At 32.3% G+C, this 18,417-nt stretch overlaps 2 protein-coding genes and 1 non-coding gene across 5 annotated transcripts; 1 reads left to right on the top strand and 2 right to left on the bottom strand.

Moving 5' to 3' along the window:
- Positions 1–326: 326 nt before the first annotated feature.
- On the bottom strand, positions 327–2,083 carry LOC129294330 (esterase-like). Its single transcript, XM_054932596.1, has 5 exons — positions 1,768–2,083; positions 1,480–1,671; positions 1,186–1,355; positions 830–1,091; positions 327–740 (listed from the first exon to the last, which is right to left on the bottom strand). The coding sequence occupies exons 1-5, from the start codon at positions 2,018–2,020 to the stop codon at positions 478–480; spliced, it is 1,140 nt and encodes a 379-aa protein (XP_054788571.1). The 5' UTR covers positions 2,021–2,083; the 3' UTR covers positions 327–477.
- Positions 2,084–4,268: 2,185 nt separating this feature from the next.
- On the bottom strand, positions 4,269–10,420 carry LOC129294671 (uncharacterized protein At4g08330, chloroplastic-like). Of its 3 annotated transcripts, XM_054933127.1 has the most exons (4): positions 10,052–10,413; positions 9,827–9,896; positions 5,729–5,861; positions 4,269–5,047 (listed from the first exon to the last, which is right to left on the bottom strand). In XM_054933127.1, exons 3-4 carry the CDS (start codon positions 5,740–5,742, stop codon positions 4,651–4,653), a joined length of 411 nt encoding a protein of 136 aa, XP_054789102.1. In that variant the 5' UTR covers positions 5,743–5,861; positions 9,827–9,896; positions 10,052–10,413; the 3' UTR covers positions 4,269–4,650. The 3 variants fall into 3 exon arrangements, 2 of the variants coding, with proteins under 2 accessions (XP_054789102.1, XP_054789101.1); XR_008589424.1 differs by lacking the exon at positions 5,729–5,861 and having other exon boundaries at positions 4,910–5,047; positions 10,052–10,420; XM_054933126.1 differs by lacking the exons at positions 5,729–5,861; positions 9,827–9,896 and having other exon boundaries at positions 10,052–10,409.
- A 7,344-nt stretch (positions 10,421–17,764) lies between these two features.
- On the top strand, positions 17,765–17,836 carry TRNAQ-UUG (transfer RNA glutamine (anticodon UUG)). The gene has a single exon. It is a non-coding gene; the product is annotated as a tRNA-Gln (tRNA).
- The last annotated feature ends 581 nt before the right edge of the window (positions 17,837–18,417 follow it).

The raw sequence follows: 18,417 nt of genomic DNA, 5'->3' as shown, positions 1-18,417 counted from the left end.
GTCCGCTACGACTGCCATGCAGGGGCATGAATCGGGTTAAGAGAAAGGGGCGGGTGTAGAAAAAGACATGGTGTACATGGTATTGCGTCGTTCTTCCACAAGGCATCTGGATTGATTGGAGATATTCTAAGTTCTAACATGGATGATGTTATCCGTCCAAGTCATCAGTTTAGTTATTATGATTTCTGTTTAGACTCTTAATTGCGTCAATCAAGTCATGGAGTGACTTTTGTGCAATTTCGTTATTAAAAAATGATTTGGATTGCTAACGTTGAAATTAGATGCCATTGTATCTAGAGGCGAGATAAAGAGGGAACAGAATGCAGTTTGAATACAAGACTGAATTTATTGAAAGGAGAAAATACATGAATAGAAATTAAAGATGACAGGTGGAGGGAGGGAGCAATATTTATTGATATATTAAAAAGAGCAGACGAAGAGAGTTATTGGAAATCAGGAATTAATCCATGTCGGAAGCTAAGGACGGCAGGAGATGCTGAAGGGAATGGGGGGATCGGAGAAAGCTCCGGTGGAGATGCGCTTGAACAGGAAGCTGTAGGCCGCGTCCGTGTAGTGAAACCCATCCCAGCTAACCCTCACGCTCGGATCTTCGCACGCCACCGCCTCCACCTCCGTTCCGTTGATCACGTCCCTCCCTCCGCAGTTCAAGTTCGGATTACTCACGTAGTTGTACGGCGGCCCTCCGAACCCGCAGCACGCCTCCAGCGGCTTCTCAAATCCTGCACGCACGTGTTTTCTTGTCAATTTAATTTGTATCCATCTTCATTTCACTTTTACTCTGTACTATATACTTGCCGTCTTGCCCTACCGTATTTTGCTGCGTTGCTGATCAGGTCGTATTCCGGAGTGTAGATATCTATGTGCACGATTGTTGCCAGTGGAAGATCTCTCTGAAGTTTCGCCACCGCTTCTTTTAGCCTGGCGTTGAAAAATTGAGCCAGCTCGTTGAAGGCTTTCACACAACCAGCGGCGTCACGTTCGTAGTCGAAGTTGAACAGCAAGTACGGGTAGCATCCTAGCGGCCCCGTGTTGAAAATCCAAATGTTTCTCGCTCCCAATTCGTATATGCTCTTCAATTCATTACAAAATCAAGAGTAGCATGTGAGTATTAATTAAATTAATTAATTAATATAATTAGTCATTGATGAGCTGTGAAATATCTACCGTGATATTTTGTGCGAGGCCGTTGACCTTGGCAGGTATGGTAGCATTAGTTTGCTCTACGGTCCAGTTGGAGAAAAGCAAGCCGTCGATATCATTCTGACCGATATCAATTACGTACAAAGCTTCGTCGTAGTACTCTTCTCTGGGCACCATGCTTGCCCATATGCCTCCTGCAGAGCAAACATCGCCGTCAGCCAAAAATCAAATAAGTAAAGGAACCCGTATGTATGTTAGGTATACAAGTGCGGGCTTCATTGAAGCCGGGCGACGCAATTTATCGAGTCGGAAACTGACCTTGCTCTCTGTAGAATTTTGCGTTGGATCTGAAACGTATGAACTCCAAGTACTGCAACACGAGGGAGAATGGGCCGACTGAGGGCGGGGTAGTGATGGTCCCTCCCAGGGTTGCAAAGCTTGCTCCGCGGGAGTAGTTGGCCCCAACAGAATCAAAATATCCGCTCACCAGGGGGAGCTCAAAACTCTCGGCTGAAATTGCCCGAAGAAAAAGCACGTGATATGTAAATATGTGCATTGACATACAAAATAAGTAAACCGATGAGGGAGAGGAAGAGATCAATTTACCGATGAAATCGAGGAATATACGGCCATCGGAGTACCTTCCTGCAGGTCTGCCAAAATAAGTCTCACCGTAGGGTGAATTTTGAGGGAAAATTTCGGTAGCGGCGTAGCCGCCGGTGTCTGCGTTAGAGGTACCGAAGGCAAAGATGGCAGGAAATTTGCACTCTCGAGCGACAGAAACTGAGTTCATTGAGCACAAAAGAACCAAAACGCAAGAGACTAAGCTCACAAATTTCTTGCTGCCAAGACTCTCCATATTGGACACTGGTCTTGGCTATTTCGACTCTACTTGTGTGGCATTTATAATCCCTTGCGATCTCTTATATAATACCAGAGATGGTAGACTCGTTCCGAATTGCTTAACCAGATCTTGCCACACCCTTTCACGTTCACACACTCGTATATTTAGGAGGTGTATAAAATATCATATATAAAGATGTGGGGAATTATCCTAAGCTTATCGCTCGCATTTGTTTTTGGCCCGGATCGGTTGACTGTTTGAGAAAAATGCATATTTATGTTGATTGCGTGCGATCAAACCCAAAAGACCCCCCAATATTTTTGTTTGAATTCAAATTTACGAAATATTTTTTATTGCTTACTTTGAAATGGTATTAATGCAAATATAACTTGATTATGGATGCGGTGTGGGTTTGAACGCTATTATCGTTTTGAAAGTAGATGATCATGTTATTTTGCCGTATAAAAAATATGTAACGTCACCATTCTCTGTATGCACGTTGGCATTATAAATTCCCAATGATGGAGCCCCGTTTGATTATCGTCACGGTTTGTTTATTCGATCACACGCTAAACATATTGGCGGCATTCTATTCTCCCCCACCCCGTTTTTCCCCCTCTCTTGGCCGAATTCTGTACTAGTCCGCCACGAAAATGATTCAAGAATTGAACAAAAAGAATGAAAAAAAATAGTAAAATACTATAGAAGTATCTCTCTAGCTAGAAAGTTCAATAACAAATTTATAATTCTTTCTGTAATAGTTAAATATATCTAATATATGATACATTTTTTCTTCATGAAAATATATAATTTTTCCAATATCGCTTTTCTTCTACTTAATTCAATCATCATTAGTCCAATTTCTCACTTTTATTACCTTTATTTTTATTCATAAAAAAAATTATTACTCGTGCAATTTTGTTTTTATTTTTTCTTTTTTTTTCCAATGGATTACTGGTCATTTAGACAATAATCCTGCAATGGCACATCAACTCTATCCACTAGATTTTTTTGAAAAAAAATATTGGCCAGATGTTTAGATAAAACCTCTGGTCGTTAAGTGCAAGTTTTAATTTCTAAAATATTGAAAATTTTTCTTGTAAAAAAAATATTCAGAAACTATTTAGATTTTAAAATTTAAATATTTTATATGCATGTATACGTGCGTGTGTGTGTGTCCGTTTTTTTTTTTTTTAATTCTATCTGAGTATGACCTAAGCTGTATTGGAATGTTGTTTTGAATGCATGTTAAAGTTATCAATAGATTTTGAAAGTTCTTGTAGAATAAAATTACTCGCATCCGTTCTTTTCTTTCATTTTTATTTTTTTCCAATTTGTTTAATTTAAAACCGATGAAAGCTTTGTTAATATCTCATTGTTTCCATTGTTCTTGCAACTATGTGTTTCAAAGAAATAGTGTGGGTAAAATGTTTATTTCGTTAAAAAGACGACTTCTATAATTAGTATAGCTGCTTTATATAAAGCGCCAGAAATGCAACAAAAACCCAAGTGCAGCAAAGATTCTCCTCCTCCCCCCCCCCCCCCTTTTTTCCTTATATCTCTTGTCCGGAGCCAACCTTGGAGTGAAAATATTGACTTGTATTGTAAAGATAAACAGGAGAGAACTGTTTCGAAAATAGAGAGAATAAAAAAAAACTAAAGAAAAGAAGAAAAGTAGAGTTGGTATTTTTTCTTTTTTTCTTTTTGAATAAATCTGGATAACCTTCATTTAAGCTGAAACAAGAACAGGTACAAGTAGAGTTGGTAATTTTAGTAGACTGTAGACCAAGCTCCTTCGGGTACAGAAAAATTGTTTGAGCCTTTTTTTCGAAGCTTATATGCAACCACAAATAAACCCAGAACGAAAATCAAATTCCCTACTATTCACTCGAGCAAAACGATTTATTTCCTCGACTCCCACAGTATTGGTTAATATAATTTCCGGAAATCCCAAATCCGTGATATCTTTCAGTTTGTTTCTTACAACTCACATATTCATTAATTAGCCATCAATAATTTTTCTCAGGTTCTGATTTGTCCGAGGGGAGGAGAAGGGCTGCAACTGAAGGGAGGAGAATGTTTTAATATTATTTTATTTAGTTAGGAAGAGAAAGAAAGAAAAATATGCATATATATACAATTTTATCCTCATATTATTAAAAAATTTTAAAAAAATATAATGAATATATTTAACATATATTTATAAGCATACATAGTAATTATCATTATTAAATATATTATTAACAATCTGTCATTGCTGAAATTATTTAAAAAAATGAAAAATAGTAATCAAAAGAAGAGACATATTGGTCATTATACAATAAAATTATACCCCTCCCCTCTCAATCCCTCCAATTTTGAGGGGAGAATTTGGAGGGAAGGAGAGGGAAGACTTTTTAAAATTTTTCTTTCTCCCTTTTTCAATTTTCCAAACCAAACAGCATAAGAGGAGCAAAATTCATCCCCTCCCTCCCCCATCTTCCCAACCAAACAGCCCGTAGAGACCGGGGACACGGGAAGTCAAAAACCTTACCATAACGTATTAACGTTACGTACACTATTTACTTCCTCAACGTATTTTCTAAGTTCACGGTATGTACGCGTTATTAGGACGAAAGAAGCAAAAACAACCTTGGGCAGCAACGTCAAGCAAAAACAGGGACCCCACATTCCTCAGAAGACGAAGGCTGTAGCGCACGAATGCGAATGTCATATTTCCGGTGAGGGGATGCTTCGTTGCTTAAGGATGACTCTGTTCCATCGGACACGAGAACAAGGGTTGAACCGTGACCGTCGTACGCATTCCCAATATGGTTGCCACACTTCCTACAGAGGAGCTTTGTTCTTCGTCGAAACAAACCCCACGAGTGCTTAGAGAAATGTGGCACGCATTGAATCTCATCAACCTGGGTAAATCTGCTTTCGTCAATATTGAAGAATGATATGATCCCTCGTTTTATGGACTTCCCATATTTAGAACCGATGGTTGAGGTGTTCCGATTGGAGGATGTCAGATTTAGCTCATACCCACAAGCACCGCAGCTGCCAAATCAAGAGAAAGAAAATAAGAAGGTATGGTAATTGCTGCAGAACGAACCAAAACGAAACACACAAACACACACACAGATTGGCAATAGAAGATATGACTTCTTTACTTTGAGAGTGGAATGTAAATATAGATCCCTGTCTTCCATTTTCTAGCCTAGGATACTCAAACCAGCCCAAATCACATGTTCTACAACTAATTAAATATTCGTAAAAAAAGGAAAAGCGAATGCTACAATTTAAGATGTTTCCAAGACGGAACCGGAGGACTCAAATTAAGCATGAACGTGTTTGCCGTAACAATTTGATCACATATAAAGTAATGCTCACAATCCAAACTTTTTTCATTCTAATTCTGGAAACCGATAATGCATAAAAGTAGCATCATGATAGCAGCTTACATCAGATCCTTCAAGCTAACAGATCAATTATATCACAACAGAATCCAGAATTAGAAAAAGAAAAGATTGCAATCCACAAGTCTCCCCCTTCAGAGCATTTAAGTGACAAATAATATTGTACACGATCTGCTTCTCCAATATTCTTGAGCTCAAATGCTTTAGGAATTGAGAGTAAGCAATCCATTCCTTTTCCAAGGAAAGGTCATTATCCAGCGATCCAGTCTGCTGCGGATTGATGCCAAATAACAAAAACAGCGCGATTCAGAAAAGTACATACTATTCTAATGTCATGTGGTCAATACTCCATTAGCAACGGTGGCAACATTACTAACAAACTGGAGGAATGAACTTGCAGAAGTCTAAAAGTGCTTGTAGTTGTTCTCTTAAATTATCCTCCAGATGCGTTTTCTCTGATTCATAAAAAATGCTTGTCCAGTCAAGTTAGCCAAGTTTTTTCCATAATGAACAAAATCTTTACTCAGAAATACAAAAAAAATTGAGACAGCCGGACACTTGTTTGATAAACAATCTAGCATTTGCCGGTTATGGATTTTCAAGGAAAAAAATGCAACAAGTGTATAAGAATGAAATGTAGATTTCCCCTCACTTCGACGTGAGAAGGGAAAAACAACCGAAGGATCTCATTCAGTTGATAAAAGATGGATTTTCTCTGTATCTTGCGTTAAAGAAGAAGTATTTTTTAAGTCGCTCATAAAAGCTTAAATTTTGGAGTAGTGGACTTTATGCTCGTAATTGGATCCCCCCGTATATAAAAGTCAAGTATTCAAAATTGTATTTTATAAAATCTGTTCAGGTTCGATCTGTCTCTAAATATTCTCTAGTCTGCTGGCATTTTTTCTCGTCTGTGGTTGAATCAAAATAACTCCGCCTATGTTTATAGCCGGTCCCAAGCCCGGGTAAAGGAGGAGGGTTGTGTTAGGCCATCAACAGCCAATGTAAAAATTTGTTGAATCTATCATGAACATGGACAATAGACGTTATAATATTAATGCTAGGTCGTTGCCCGTAAGTAACGCGCTGCATGGCTCGAGTACAGTGATAAGTGAGTTAGAGCCGCTGCATCGGCGCCCGGATGTAGTGTTAAATGAGCAAGGGCTACCGCGTCATTCTGGACGCACGCGGCTAAAGAAGTTAGTCCATAAGAGCAAAATTAGATTTGGTACTTGGAATGTTGGGACATTAAATTGTAAATCTGTAGAGGTTGTAGGGGTTATGATTCAAAGGAAAATCAATATCCTTTGCTTGCAAGAAACAAAATGGCGTGGAGAAGGAGCTAAGGATATTCAAGGTTTCAAACTTTGGTATACAGGAAAAGTAAGTGCACGCAATGGAGTAGGCATCATTATAGATAAGGAGTGGAAGAAGAACGTTGTAGAAGTTAGCAGAATTGGAGACAGAATTATTTCTTTAAAAATGATAATTGGACGTGAGACTGTTAATATTGTTAGCGCTTATGCGCCGCAAGTCGGGACAGAAGCCAGTCTTAAGGAATTATTTTGGGAGGATCTGGAGGGGTTGATTCGACACATACCACAGAGTGAAAAGATTTTTATTGGAGGAGACTTTAATGGGCATGTCGGGAGGGAAGCTGGTCAGTATGCGAGGGTGCATGGTGGTTTTGGTTTTGGAGAGCTAAACAATGAAGGGCAAACTCTTCTTGATTTCTCATTGGCGTATGATTTTAAGATTGCCAACACTTGTTTCAAGAAGAGAGATGAGCATCTCATCACTTACAAAAGTGGAGCCTCAAGGTCGCAGATTGATTTTCTTTTGGTTAGGAACACAGATAGAAAACTTTGTAAAAATTGTAAGGTGATCCCTGGAGATGCTGTAACGACACAACATAGGGTCCTAGTCCTTGATGTGTGTATTATGAGTAAAATCCAAAAACGTCGACAAGTAGTAACACCAAAGATTAGGTGGTGGCAATTAAAAGGTGAGAAGCAAGATATTTTCAAGCGAAATCTTTTGGATAAAGGAATTTGGGATTCTCAGGGAAGTGCTAACATCATATGGGAGGATATGGCTAAAAAGATACGGGAGGTTGCAAAAGTAGTTTTGGGAGAATCGAAAGGTTCTGGTCTGAGAGATAAGGAGTCTTGGTGGTGGAATAATAGTGTACAGGACAAAATCAAGTATAAGAAGAACTGTTTTAAAGCCATACATTTGTGTAACAATGAGGAAAATTGGGAGAGGTACCGTATGGCTAAGAAGGAAACTAAGAGAGCTGTGGGTGAAGCTCGTTCCAAAGCTTTTGAAGAATTTTATAAGAACCTTGAGACGAAGGAAGGAGAGCAAAATATTTATAAGATTGCCAAGAGTAGGGAAAGAAAATCAAGAGATCTAGAACAGGTAAGGTGTATTAAGGATGAAGAGGGAAGAATTTTAGTTACAGATGATGAAATTAAAAATAGATGGGAGACTTATTTTTCTAAACTTTTCAATGATGGAGAGGATTCATCTAGTAACTTGGAGGATTTAGTAACTGGTGAAGGAGAACAAAATTTGTCATTCTATCGAAAAATACGTGATAAGGAGGTAAAGGAAGCTCTTAAGAAAATGGCAAATGGTAGAGCTAACGGACCTGATTGTATATCTATCGAAGCGTGGAAATGTTTAGGTGAAGAAGGGGTGAGATGGTTAACTAAGTTATTTAATGTGATTTTACGGTCCAAGAAAATGCCTGATGAGTGGAGGAGAAGTACATTAATTCCTATTTATAAAAATAAAGGAGATATTCAGAATTGTACTAACTATAGAGGGATTAAACTCATGAGCCACACAATGAAATTGTGGGAGAAAGTAATTGAGCACAGGTTGAGATTGGAGACAAGTATTTCTGAGAATCAATTTGGTTTTATGCCAGGTAGATCAACTACAGAGGCAATTTATCTACTAAGGGGATTAATGGAAAAGTATCGTTGTAAAGATAAAGATCTACACATGGTTTTTATTGATTTGGAAAAAGCTTATGACCGTATACCAAAAGAAGTGCTTTGGAAAGCGTTGGAAAAAAAGGGAGTACGGATTGCTTATATTAAAGCCATACAAGATATGTATGAGGGGGTAAAAACTAGTATAAGAACGCCTAGTGGTCAAACAAAGGATTTTCCTATAAAGATTGGACTACATCAGGGATCATCTCTGAGTCCTTATTTGTTCAACTTGATTTTAAATGTTTTGACGGAACATATTCAAGAGGAAATCCCGAAATGTATGCTCTTCGCGGATGATATAGTTCTTATAGCAGAGACAAGAGAAGAGGTTAATTGCAAACTTGAGTTATGGAGGAGGACATTGGAGTCGAAAGGTTTTCGTCTGAGTAGAAGTAAGACGGAATATTTATATTGTAAATTTGGTAAAGGACTATTCGAAAATAATTTGGAAGTGAAATTGGGAGATCAAATCATACCTCAAGTGGAAAAGTTTAGATATTTGGGAGCCATTATTCAAAATGATGGCGAAATCAGTGGAGATATTTCACATAGAATTCAAGCTGGGTGGTTTAATTGGAGAAAAGCTAAAGGAGTTATTTGTGACCGTAAGGTGCCTAATAAACTTAAAGGAAAGTTTTATCGTACTGCTATCAGACCGGCAATGTTATATAGTAGTGAATGCTGGGCTCTAACGGGACAGCAAGAGCATAAAGTTGGAGTAGCAGAGATGAGAATGTTACGATGGATGTGCGGACATACACGTAAAGATAAAATTCGAAATGAGCACATACGTGAAAAAGTGAGGGTGGCACCTATTGAGGAAAAAATGGTAGAAAATCGGTTGAGATGGTTTGGGCATGTACAAAGAAGACCAAGGGAGGCACCAGTGAGAAGAGTGGAACATATAACTTTGAGTCCGATTAAGAGAGGTAGAGGAAGGCCTAAGAGAACACTCTTGGAAGTTGTTGAACGTGATCTCTTAATTAATAATATTTCTAAAAGCTTAATAAATGATAGAGCACAATGGCGTCTTGCAATCCATGTAGCCGACCCCACCTAGTGGGATAAAGGCTTATTGTTGTTGTTGTTGTTGTTGTTGTTGAATCAAAATGGTGGAGTTTGGTTTCTTCTATCCATCAGAGCTGCAATGCATATTTAAAGGCATGTTGGAAGATTCAATAAAATGCCTTCTGATCAGAATTTTTCAAAGCTTTCATGTTCTGTACCTCGTTTATCTAAATTTAATCTTTTTTCGGGCACCGTCCATACGCCCTTATCATATGACGTGTTCCCACAAAGATTAGCAAAGACCCACGAATAGTGAAAATGGCATTATCTTACGATCCTTATCATCATCAGTCATGATTGACAACACAAGAAATTGAAATAACAAGATAGAACCCTTAAAATCCCATTACCTCTGGACGACAACAACTGCATTTGACACCCCTCAAAATCAAGGATTCGATTCAATTGCATACCAGTATTCTGAAATTGAATAGATCAGTATTTAAACACTAAGGACCGACAGCGAAAACGAAATTAAGATTCCAATTTCCACGAAGAAAAAATTGGCGAGTAAAATAGAGCGAACACGTTTCAGAAAAGCAAGGCAGAATCTCGGAGAGAGGGAGAGAATGAACCTGTAACAGACATCTCTCTGAGAAGAATAGGAATAGGAAAATGTTCGATTGCGGTGATCATCTCTATTGAACACGGATTTCTCCATCTTTTGTCGGAATCAGCAGCTTCGACTGCGACGGCGATGGTCAACGCGAAAGAACGAGGGCGACGAGAGAAGGAAATGTATTGGAAGTTAGCGAGAGAAAGGAACGGGTTCCAGACGATTAGGGGCGACTCTGGAAGCAGAAAGAACAAACAGAGAGATGAGAAGCAGCAGCAGCAGGATGATGATCGTAATTCATGGGGCTCCAACAGTAGTGGATAACTGTTTGGTGGGGTTTGGATGTCTTCTTTTCTCTTGTGTCTCCATTCATTAGCATTCATTATCATTACGAAAACACGGTAACCAAAAATTATTGAATTACACTCAACTAAATTAGTCGCACACAAATAATAGGAACAAGTTTCATTTCAAAAAAAACAAAAAAACAAATCCACCTTCTTATATGTCATTATTTAAAATAATTTATTTGAGTAGTTTTTAGATGTAATTCTGTCAAATTTTTTTAACACACGTCAAGGCAAAATCGCAAAAGCGTCAGGCGAGTCACGTGAGTGAGGAATGAGATTACAAAGCTGCCATGAGGAAAAAAAAAAAACAATAAGGTTTGAGATATATTGGCGTGATTTGATTTGATATTAATGATTTACGTGAAGCGTTTTTTTTTTACCTGAATATTTACATGAAGTTTTTTCTTTTTTTACCTGAAATATTTACATGAAGTTTGAGACCTGTGACATGTGTCGCTAGGAATGCAGCGTGACAATGACGGAATAATCAAATCAAGTACTGTTATTTTCCCCTAGGATGTCAATGAACCGTTGTTTTTTCAGGTCCCCAAAAAACAAAAAAATGAATCGTTGTTTTCAAGGTCGACTTTCTTCTGGCAAAACGGCAATAAGTTCGAGGCGGTGACATCTCAGGTGGCTAATAGTGGCAGAGGGACTGGCGAATATACATAATATTCAAGAAAAATGACAAATTTCATAAAAATATTAATAATAATTATAAATTTTAAATTATTAAAATTTTAAGAACAAATCATGAGTCTTACTTATGACAAAAGAATGACAATAGTCAATTAAAAAATTAATAAAATATATTTAAAATTATTTATAATATTAGCTGAAAATTTGCATTCTTAATTTTTTATTTTTAATAAATAAATAAATTATTTAAAAAATTAGAAAAAATATATTAAGATTATTTATAATATTAGTTGAAAATTTATAAAAGTAAGTTATAAATAGTAGGAATAGATTCACTTTTTTTTTGGCTGTCAATGTATAAATAAATTATTTAAAATTTTTATAAAATACATTTAAAATTATTTATAACATCAATTTAAAATAATCAATATATACTGTAAAGTGCATACATGGTACTGTTTATTTACAGTTAAATGAATAGTACCATAGTTTTTTCTTTTTTTTTCTTAATTTATTTTTTGTATAATAAGATTTTATATAGAACCTACAATAAAAATTTAAAAAAATAAGTGTGGAACTCATAGTAAAAAAATACTTATAAGCATGAGACTCATAAAAAATAATTTGCATGAGATCTAGTATTTTTTGTAAACGTGAGAGATTTATCATCTGTTGCTTATATTTTGCATATGTATAAGACAATTAATTGTATATAACATATAAAATAAAAAAATAAATGTGGAACTCATAGTTAAAAATGCTTGTAAATATGAGACTTATAAAAAAAATAATATGTATGAGATCTATTTTTTTTTCAAATGTGTAGATATATCATTTGTTGCTTGTATTTTACATATGTATAAGATAATTAATTGTATATAACTTACAAACTAAAAAAAATAAGCGTGGAACCCATAATAAAAAATGCTTGTGAATATGAAACTCATAAAAAAATAATATGTATGAGATCAAATTTTTTTTTTACAAGTGTAGGAGATTTATCATTTATTGCTTGTATTTTGTATATGTCTAACATTCAAATTTAAATGATTATAATATTTTATTATTTAAATCAATCAACTTATTCTCACTCATTTCAATATATAAGTGAATTTTAATCAATTCATATAGTTTGAAAAATTGGTTAAATTTAATAATATGTCTAAAATTAAAAAGTTTAGATTAACATGTACTTGTAATGAACATTTTATTTTTTTTCCTAATTTAACGATACTATCATTTAATGAAGAGTAATAAAGAAAATATGTCACAAATACTTTTTGAATTTTTTTCTTATAAAAATAACAACAAACCTTGTGAAAATTTTGCTTATGTTTAAAAATTAAGAAAATACATAGTAAAATTTGTCAATGGATTGTATATGACAGAACTAAAATAATTTTGTAAAATATATTATATTTGGATTTAATGACTAAAACAAATTATATCATTTAATAAGTGTCACATAATTATTTAATTTAATTTAACTATTGTAAAATATTTTATCATATAATAATATTTACTTTTTTTTGTAAATGTTAAATGCGTAAAGCATATAAAAATGTAAATAGAAAGCTCATAATAAAATTTAAAATTTAATTTTTATAAATTATAAAAATTCAAGTCTCCATCCATTGAAATTTAGGTTTACATGCACTGGGAAATAAATTATAGAATAAAAAAAATTTTATAAAATAAAGTGCTTATCTTTACGCATCAGATGTATTTTTAATTTGTTATCTTATACAATAAATTTTAAACTAAAATAAGTTGGTGTTCATATATTTAATATCCATATGTAATGAATTTAAAGAAAAGCTACATTGTTTATTTTTAAAAAGAAAATGAAGCATTAAGTCCCTCAAATTTTCTTAATTATTAATTTATTTTCTCAATTTTAATTTTTACTAATTTAATTTCTTACATTTTTTAAAAAATTTTACTTTCATATTTTAGGTTTTGAAAAAAAAATGACCCTTAAATTAATTTGACATGTAAAATATGTTGATAACTTAACATATTACATGTGGCTAAATAAACACAAATTTACCTTCAAGTCAATTTAATTTTATCATTAATTTATGTGACTATCAATTGAATTTTTTTATCTACATTAGCAAATTTTAACAGTATGTTACCTCTTCTTCAAATAATAAGCCCAAAAGACTAAATTATTATTGAGACAAAGTTAAATGACTAAATTGTTATTGAAGCAAATTTTATCATCGCTTTTTAAATATACATTAGGTAACACATTATAAGATAACATTATAAGATAAAATGAGTTATAATTTATATTGCATGATAGTATTTTTAACATATTTTTTATTTGTGTACATCATAGTTTAATTTTTAAATTTTAATAACAAATTGTAAGGGTAATAAATTTTGTTTATAAAATGTCATTTATTTTTTTAATATATATAAAATGACAAAAAATTGTGTGAATACAAAAATTATTTGTAAAATAGCTATTTTAAATTATTCTAAACAATATTTGAATCTAAATTGGTTAGATAATCATATAAAAAAAAGTGTGTTATGTATATTTTTTACATGCACAAGCATAAGAAATTATTGAATAAAATAAGTGGTTATTTATATTTATAAGTAATGACTTTTTAACTAAGATATGTTTTTTAAATTTTAATTTATGTAAAGATCACATAGCACATGACATCATATTTTAAAATAATTTGTGTGAAAATAAAACAAATTGTTATCTATTTTTTATTGCTAAAAAGTATTTTCCTATTAAATGCAATTCTATTCGAGATATAAGTGAACATTAAATGTGAAAACATCTTCTAACAAAAAATAATTTTTATCCTCCTTTTGTTATAGCCAATACTAAAATAAAATAAGATATTCATACAATTTAAAATAAAAATATTCTAAAACAAGATACTCCTTCCATTCAAAAATATAAGACATTTTTAATCGAATCTCACCCCCTAATAAAATAGTTATATATTTTTTAATTAATTCTATCTTTTCATAGTTATTCCTATTAAACACCCTATAATAAATATAAAATTATTATTAATAAGGGTACTTTTAAAAAAGAAAATAATTATATCTCAAATGACTAAAAATGCCTTACATTTTTTAACAACTAACCTTTTAAAAAATATCTTATATTTTTAAATGGATGGAGTATATGTTTTAGAATTTTTCTAATTATTATTTTTAGAATTTTAATTTACTTGGATATAAAAATTCATATATTAAAATAAATTATTGTCTATATTTGATTATATGTGGGATAACAAATTTTATGAAAACAATAAGTTATTGTTTATTTATATTTTTTAATCAAAAATATGCTAGGGAAATAAAAATATATATTTAAGTTTTATTATCATAGCTGTTTATCATTAACCACATATACAATTTTACTTCGCACTTTCTATAAACTATTATTTTTATAAAACTATCAAATTAATATTTACTCATAATTTAATTTCTATTAATTTTTATGATTTGTTTGGATCAAAGAAAATGATTGGGATGTGAGAATTTAAATTTTGGTGACCTCAATTTTAAAAACATGAAGAATTGTGGTTATAAATTTTTTAATTGATTTTTTATTTCTTTTACATATCTCAAGTATTATAACATATTATATTTGTCTATTTTTTATAAAAATGAACTCATTAAAATATTATATTTTTTATTTACTTTAAATAAAAAATAAAGATTAATATTTTCATACATTGCACGGGTATAAAATATAGCTAGTTGTAAATTAAAAATTAATCATTTATAATTTTTTGTTATCATTCAAGAAATCAACAAAAGATACGTGATAATCTTTACTATAGTGTTAGTTAGAAATTTACAAAAGTCCATTGTGAATTACTCTCTCCATTTTTATTTATAAGAGAAATTATCACTTTTAGTCTATTTTTTATATAAACAAAATCATATTTTTTTAATAGGCATTTATTGCAAACTTCTTAAATTATCTCTCATAATTCATGAAGAAACAATTAATGAAGACTAGATTAACATAGTTAATAAAAGATATTGTAGTCCAATTATTTTATTTTTAGACATAATTAATATAATTAATTAATTTTTTAAACTACGTGATATAATTTTTTTATCACACAAATAGAAACGGAGGGAGTACACCTCAATTAACAAAAAATAATTCAATGTAGATAGAGATCATAGTTTTTTATGATGATTTTTATAATTCAAGATTTATAATTGTTATTAATATTTTTATGGGGTTGATTCTCTCTAGTATTTAAATTTATCCATACTGCAAGGGATGCTCATGCCCTTAAAAAATTCTGCTCAACTTTGATTTGGTATTTTTTATGATGTTGGGTAAAGGTATTCAAAATCAATTCAAACCAATCACACTAAATCAAATTAAACTAAATCGACATGAACCGATCAAAACCAATTATAAATGAAGTTAGTTTAATTTTTTTGTTGACAAAATTAATTGGTTCAGGTTTTTATTTTTGAAAACTTGAACCAAACTAAATCAAGTCTTATTATATTTATTATATTTTTTTTTATAAATTTGTCAAATTTTTTTGGCCTTTTTCAATATTAGTTATTTGTAAATTATTAGTAACAATAAGTTACAATTAGTTAAATGTTATTTATAATTATTTAATTTTATAATCAAGCATTTTAAAGATAATACATTAATTTTTAATAGTTGAATATACTAATTAATTGTTAAAAAATATTCTTTTGTGCTTAAGATTTTTTCATTGTAAATAATAATTAATAGTTAAAAATTATCAGTGAACATAAATATATATTAATGATTATGAAGAATGTCTCATTAAAAAGGTTCAAACTTGATAACGATCTAAACCAAATCAAATCAAACTACTCAAAAACTGAACCAAATTGATTTAAAAAAAAAACTCGAATAGGTTCCAACTATAGTGAATCAATTAGTTTGATTCAATTTATTTTTTCTTAAAATCAAACCAAATCAAATCTGTGAACACATTTAATATTGAGTATTAGCTACGTACTCCCTCCAAATTGTAATATATATTTTTGGGTTTAAAATATAACTAATTTTTTTTCAATTAATCTGAATGCAAAATACAAGCAATTTAGTACTTGAAAAAAAAAAAAATCTCATGCACATCTACCTTGTAGTGTAGGTCCTCTCATTCTTAAATGTTGCAGGCTCCACTACTAGAGGCCACGCGTGAATGAAAGTTTATAAAGCTAAAAGAAAGGATGTAACCCAAGCACAAGACCGTCGCATTGGCAAAGACTATTTGCTCAAGCATGTTGAAATATTCATGAGGCTAGATGTAAAAAAATTTATTTTAAAGATGATAACTTAGACGATGATATATCATTCTCTTACATCCAACAATTGATTAGCAACCTAAAATTCTTTAAACAAGTTGGGCCAAACTCAATATTGAAAATTTAATCAACATCAATAGCACAGTTGTTTGTTGTGGCACGATAAAAAAAATTAGATTAAAGGACTCTTTAAATATCTTAGGTATCGTCGTAGCATAGTGATATTTTGAAAATTTTGGGAGGTCTTACTCTTTGTTAAAATGTTAAGTTTTTACAAATTAATATCCATTATGATTCGATGGAAGCATATCTATCAATTATTCATTCAACACATCCAAAAGCTACCTTCTGTAAAAAAAATAATTAAGAAAATTAAGGAGTTTGTCATGAGAGGTTGGACAATGATCTTCAATTATGTGTTCAAATAAGTAAATAAATATTACTTCCCAATTTTCTTGCGACAGCTTATATACCACGATCTTCAATTATCTACGTTTGAGTATAGAAACTTTATAATTTTTGGCATGATCTAATTTGTTTTTGTTTCATTACACAATTTTTCATGATCTTGTGCTTAATAAAAAAGCTAAAGAGAAGAAGAGAGACTTGCAGCAATGATACCTCTTTAAAAAGGGGAGGATGAGTTGGTTTATAATCTATCCAAGCTTGAACTAGCTAGACCCAATTAATCGAAACTAAATGATCAGGTGAAAAACCAAAAATTCATATTCAATTTTTAGATCACATTTGATTACTTGAAATAAATGTGGTGGAATAAATTGAAAAATAAATGTAAACATTAAGAAATTAAAAAGAATAGTGAACCATATTTATAAAGGGAGAGTGTAATTTAATTCATGAGATTGAGAATAATGATTATTGAAATTTTTAGAGAGTATGATGATTCTCACATTTATAGTATATATTAATGAGTTTTATCATATTTATTATGAGGAAGAAGGATATTTTTTATATTAATTTTTTTACTCCATTCCATTTCATTTCATTCCATTCATTTTTAATAATCAAGCATACCCTTGCTTTATCTTTACTTAATCGTCAATATCCTTATCCTCATTACAAATTATTTTTCAGACTCCACCTGATCGTTGTTATTGAGTTTTTTTATTTTTTTGAAACAACGATTATTATTCCGTTTTCAAAATGTCCTCTCTTAGCTATCATATTCATTAACAACATGGACAAAAAGAAGATTAATGATGTGGAGAGAAGAATTGAAGGTAGTTTTGAAAACAAATACAAACTTCGAATAATTTTTTTCGTTGGTAAAATTATTGGCAAATTTGACAGGGTTAACTAATTTTATTTTGAGTTAGGTAGGCAAGCCAAAGCCTGAAGAAGTTAATCAAAACAGTGCAAAGTCACTAAGCAGAATTATAACAATCAACCCTCAAAATATTTTTTGATGGGATGCGTTGACGTATGGTTCCATGGTGTAGTGGTTAGCACTCTGGACTTTGAATCCAGCGACCTGGGTTCGACTCCCGGTGGGACCTCAACAACTCCAACAGTTAGCAGCGGCAAATGGTTACCTGCTCTTTGCTTTTGTCCAACACCCCCCCCCCCCCGGGGGGGAAGAATCAAAATTAATTTCACCCCTGGCACAAGTTGCTCTAAAAGACAAAACGTGAATGTTAACGGTCACTAATGTGTTACTCCTTTGATATTTCAGCACCCCATAGAATGTCTTAAGGAGGCATCGATTATCTTTGGCCTTTAGAGGAAAAGATGAGAAACCTGGATGCGAACAAAATACTTGTGAACAGAGAGGACAGAGCGTCAATCGTGTCCCTGCACCTTTTGTAAGCAATGGTCGTATTCAATGCCCCTACCATATTTAGTAAACACCGAAACAAATATTGATGCTGTATGCTGCTCTCTCTTCAGGATTGTCATGCATTGGTAAAAAATATTACACGCAGCAGTATATATGGCACTGGCTTGCTCATATGTGTACCCTGGCAGTCTGATACTCACAATGTCCGAAAGTTACCTATATCAGGCTGGGAATATTCCACCGACAGAAAATGTGAGAAAATGCCATTTTTTTTTTCCGGAAAAACTCGACAGCTAAACG

Source organism: Prosopis cineraria, unplaced genomic scaffold, assembly GCF_029017545.1.
Source record: "Prosopis cineraria cultivar Desert tree isolate PC_DT_omini unplaced genomic scaffold, ASM2901754v1 PC15, whole genome shotgun sequence".
Classification (NCBI taxonomy): domain Eukaryota; kingdom Viridiplantae; phylum Streptophyta; class Magnoliopsida; order Fabales; family Fabaceae; genus Prosopis; species Prosopis cineraria.
The sequence above is the reverse complement of the archived record's forward strand: the minus strand, read 5'-3'. Positions and strand labels throughout refer to the sequence as shown.

Coding starts and splice junctions, on each gene's coding strand:
- LOC129294330 (XM_054932596.1), bottom strand. CDS start 2,020: ATGGAGAGTCTTGGCAGCAAGAAATTTGTGAGCTTAGTCTCTTGCGTT. Junction 1,356..1,479: donor AAAATTCTACAGAGAGCAAG/GTCAGTTTCCGA, acceptor TTTGCTCTGCAG/GAGGCATATGGGCAAGCATG. Junction 1,092..1,185: donor GCCTCGCACAAAATATCACG/GTAGATATTTCA, acceptor AATGAATTGAAG/AGCATATACGAATTGGGAGC.
- LOC129294671 (XM_054933126.1), bottom strand. CDS start 10,137: ATGGAGAAATCCGTGTTCAATAGAGATGATCACCGCAATCGAACATTT. Junction 5,048..10,051: donor CAGAGAGATGTCTGTTACAG/GTTCATTCTCTC, acceptor TTGATTTGGCAG/CTGCGGTGCTTGTGGGTATG.